This window comes from Gossypium hirsutum, chromosome D06 (assembly GCF_007990345.1).
Source record: "Gossypium hirsutum isolate 1008001.06 chromosome D06, Gossypium_hirsutum_v2.1, whole genome shotgun sequence".
Lineage (NCBI taxonomy): Eukaryota > Viridiplantae > Streptophyta > Magnoliopsida > Malvales > Malvaceae > Gossypium > Gossypium hirsutum.
In genome coordinates, this window is record NC_053442.1 from 48,318,357 (window position 1) to 48,323,059 (window position 4,703).

The following is a 4,703-nucleotide window of genomic DNA, read 5'->3' on the forward strand; positions in this document are numbered from 1 at the left end:
AGAGACAGTTCGCTTCGCGACAGTTTGTACCAGTTACTGATGGATTGGCACAATCAGAGTTTGCCTTTATGGGTGAGGGTTACATGAAAAGGGTGTGAGATACTGCGAATTCTTGGAGGAAAATCTACCTAATAGAACTGGATCTCTATGCTGATACTATCACTGTAGATTATGACATATGGAGGCAATGACGAGTGAAGAGTTAACTAACCCCGTCGATCGACGTCGCTCACCAAAATCTGTTCTCAGAGGAAATACCGTCTGAACTGGAATTGGCAAGACTTGAATTCGAACGTGAAAAAGCTAAACTGTTACGAGATATTAGTTCTCTCTAGGAGGAAAACTACCAGCTGAAGATTGATTTTCAAATTGAAAAATTCAGAACCGAAAAGGTTTAAAAAGAAGTTGAAGTCACGAGAAAAGATTTAAGGGACCTTCATTTGGAAAACAAGAAATTAAGAGGCACTATAAGAAATAGTGGATTGGGCAAATCATCGGCAGAATGGAAGGAAGAACTAAGCAACATCAAAGGTGGGATGGAATTCTGGAAAGCAAAAGCAAAAAAAGAAGAGGAAAGAGTCGCACGTGCTATGATGGAGTTAAGGAAGAAGAATGTTGAATACGAAACTGTGTGTGCAGAACTAACAGCTAGTCAGTCTGAGCATCAAGAGCTAAAAGGAAAAATTCGAAGCCTAGAAAGTACACTGCAAGCTCATCAGCAACATTTGGATGACCTCTTAAGAGCTCTGGAAGAGAAGAATGGTCAGCATGACAGAGACATTCATGCCTACGAGAGAGCCCTCCAAGAAAAGGACATGCATCTCAGCAGTTTGATCAATGAGATTCGCAAGGCGACTGCGCAAATAGTGTAATTATCTGATGAAGCTAAAGTTCTCAGTTTCCAATACCCTCCAAACTAAAGGTCAAGCATATCGGAGTTCCTAGAACGAATAAATAAACAAGGCGATGTGGCTAGGAAATTTGTGTAACTGCTGAACAAGGATGGCAAAACTTTTTGTAATAGACTATTTTAATTAATGAAACGCCCAAATATGGGGCTATCTTGAAATCAACACCTTTTTTGCATTTTTTTTGTATAATTAACATTCATTATTCATTAGGCATTCATTCATTCATTGCATGTACATATCATCCTAATCGCTCGCTAAGGTTAAAATCGTCTAATTCACAGTTGTTACACTACGAGTCTGGAATCACGTCACTCTTATAGGACGTGCCTAAGAGCTAGAGCTATGGACACTGAACTCAATGAAAGAATGGAAAGAATGGAAAGAACCCAAAGAGAGTTGCAGGAGCAACTGGCCAAGTTGCAGTAAGAGGCGAGAGATTTGATAGTGAGATCTCGAGAGGAATCGCTCGAGCAAAGGGATCAAATGGCCAAAATGATGGAAATGATGACGGCCTTGGTCAAAGAAAAAGGACCTATGCAGAGCCCTGATATCGCAGAACCGCCTCAGTCAAGAGCTACTCAAGATCCACTTTATCCCCTAAGATTCACTCCACCTCATATCCACGCAATGCAAAGAGGATACCCCCAAAGGGAACCTACAGTCCTGGAACAACCTCCTGTTCCATCTGCTCATCTAGGGCAAGGAATGTTTGTATCGAACCCTAGCGCTAATCCCTCAGATCCAATTGTTCCAGACTTAGATGATCCTGTAGAAGTAGCAAGGCTGAGAATTGATGACAATAATGCTCATGATAAGTATAGAATTTTGGAAGAAATGATCAAGGCAGTAGAAGGTGCTGAAGTTTTCTCTGCTTTGAGTGCGAAAGAGCTCAGTTTGGTACCTGATCTAGTTTTACCCCCAAAATTCAAGGCACCAGATTTTGAGAAGTATGATGGAACAAGATGTCCAAAGGCGCATCTTATCATGTTTTGTCGAAAGATGACTGGCTATGTGAACGATGATAAATTGCTGGTACACTGCTTTCAGGATAGTTTGGTTGGCTCGGCTCTTCGATGGTATAATCGCTCAGTAGAGAGAGAATCCGATCATGGAAGAATTTGGCATCAGCATTCTGTGAGCAATATAGGCATGTATCAGATATGGTGCCTGATCGATTAACTTTACAAATGATGGAAAAGAAGCATACAGAGACTTTTAGGCAGTATGCACAAAGATGGAGGGATATCTCGGCTCAGGTAGAACCTCTGTTAACTAAGACGGAGATAACGGTCCTCTTTATTAACACCCTGAAAGCACCGTTTTACGATAAATTGGTGGGGAGTGCCACAAAGGACTTTGCAGATATTGTAATATCTGGGGAGCTTATTGAAAATGCCGTCAAAAGCAGGAGAATGGAAGGCCCCGAGGGTTCGAAGAGGGCAGTACCCGTAAAGAAAAAAGAGGCAGAGGCCGATATGGTTGGAATCGAGAGCCACTGTGCCCCCAATTCGTATCCCGCCCAATCACGACCTCATTATCGCCCACCTTCAAACTTCTACTTTCCTCCTCAAGGTCCTTACTATCAAGTACCTCTGTCTTACCCCGTTTATGCTATGAATAACCAAAGACCATTCACCGTGTTCCCACCAAACACCATGCCTACACAAAGCCAACCCAAAAATGAACAAAGACCAACAAGACCCAATCCTGAAAGACCTCAGTTTACTCCAATTCCTATATCATATGGAGAATTATACCCGAAGCTATTGGAAAAACAATTAATATCCCCACATTATATGGCACCCCTGAAACCCCCGTACCCAAAGTGGTATGATCCTAACGCGAGCTGTGTATATCACGCTGGGAATCAGGGACATTCTACAGAAAACGGCCTTGCCTTTAAAAGGAGGGTTCAAGGTCTCATTGATGCTGGTATTCTGCGATTCGATGGTGTTAGCAATGTGACGGGAAATCCTCTTCCTAACCATACTGGCAGGAATGTAAATGCGGTGACAAATGAAGACAATTGGCAAGCTAAAGGTTATGTTGCCGAAGTAATGACACCTTTGCGGAAGGTGTGGGAGATGATGATTGAAAATGGCTTGCTCTGCCCGCCTAGTAGGATTCTCAAAGAAGAAAGTAAAAAAGACCAGAGTTTCTGTGATTTTCATGGCATCGAAGGGCATGACATCCAATCTTGCAAGGAATTTAGAAAATTACTTCAAGATATGATGGATAACAAGGAGGTCAAAGTCTTTGATAGGGTGGAAGGGGCCGAGGAAGGAGAAATATGTGTCTCTAATAATCAATCGATGGCTTCCCCTTATAGCGTCGATAGACCTTTGGTTATTTATTACGAGGCAAAGAAGGAAGAAGTTAGTCGAGAAGTTAAACCAAGTTTGATAATCGAAGTACCTACTCATTTCTCTTACAAGGACAACAATGCAGTACCGTGGAAGTATGATGTCAATATCGTTGTGCCTGAAGGTGAAAAGTCAAAAGTTATGAATGAAGATGTCAGCGGAGTAGGACATTTTACTCGCAGTGAAAGGTGTTATTCTCCCGAGACGGTTGAACCAAAGAAGAAAGTTGCTGGCCCGAGCCAAAAAGGAAAAGCACCAATGTATGAGGTTGAGAATGATGTTGAAACACAGCTTGAGCAAGAAGTTAAAAAGGCTGTGAATGAGGATGAAGCACATGAGTTCTTAAAGTTTATTAAGCACAGTGAATATAACGTTGTAGAATAATTAAACAAACAGCCGGCCCGAATCTCAGTACTATCTCTATTGTTGAACTCGGAGCCACATCGAAACGCCTTGCTAAAAGTGTTAAATCAAGCTTATGTGGCAAATAATGTATCTGTGGAAAAGCTTGATAGGTGGGCAAATAATCTGAATGCAGATAATTTCATCTCTTTTAGTGATGACGAAATACCACCAAATGGTAGGGGCTCCGTAAAAGCATTGCACATCACAACCAATTGCAAGGGCTACATATTACCAAATGTGCTCATCGACAATGGATCTACACTCAATGTTATGCCTTTGGCCACGCTTTCTAGGATGCTAGTTGATATTGCCTACCTGAGGCATTGTCATTCTGTAGTAAGGGCATTTGATGGGACACAACGAGAGGTCATGGGAAAGATCAAAATTCCTCTAAAATTGGGGCCATGTGCATATGATATCGAGTTCCAGGTCATGGACATCACGCCTTCATACAATTTCCTTTTAGGAAGACCTTGGATCCATTCTGTTGGGGCAGTTCCTTCATCTCTCCATCAGAAAGTAAAGTTCATTATGGATAGCCGCTTAATTACTGTCGCTGGTGAGGAAGACATCGTCGCATCTATCTCTGCTGATGTACCCTACATCGAAATAAGCGAAGATGCTATAGAATGTTCTTTTCGCTCCTTGGAATTTATTAATGCTGCATTTGTTACTGAAGGGAATAAAATCCCCATTCCCAAACTCTCGAGGAATACCAAGATGGGAATTAAGCTGACTGTGGGAAACGGAGCTCGAGGAGGAAAGGTTTGAGAAAATATCAACAAGGGATGGCTAGAGCTTTGAAACCAATGCACTACAAGGGTCGATACGGTTTGGGGTTCAAGACATCAAAGAAGAAAACAATTGCAAAAAGATCGAGAAAGAAGAATCCCGAGAGCTTCAGGCCGGGAATTAGAATGGGAGCCATTGGCGTATCCTCCTTTGTCAATAACATTTACATCAGCAAGAGTGATGTACCCAGGGCAGGACAATCCACAAGTCACATTATTGATTGAAAAGGATC

At 42.0% G+C, this 4,703-nt stretch overlaps 1 protein-coding gene across 1 annotated transcript; it reads left to right on the forward strand.

Annotated features, from left to right (window-relative positions):
* The first annotated feature begins 1,394 nt into the window (after positions 1 to 1,394).
* Positions 1,395 to 4,450, forward strand: LOC107900111 (uncharacterized). The gene is made up of 3 exons (XM_016825817.1): positions 1,395 to 2,045; positions 2,111 to 3,621; positions 3,790 to 4,450. Exons 1-3 carry the CDS (start codon positions 1,395 to 1,397, stop codon positions 4,448 to 4,450), a joined length of 2,823 nt encoding a protein of 940 aa, XP_016681306.1.
* The last annotated feature ends 253 nt before the right edge of the window (positions 4,451 to 4,703 follow it).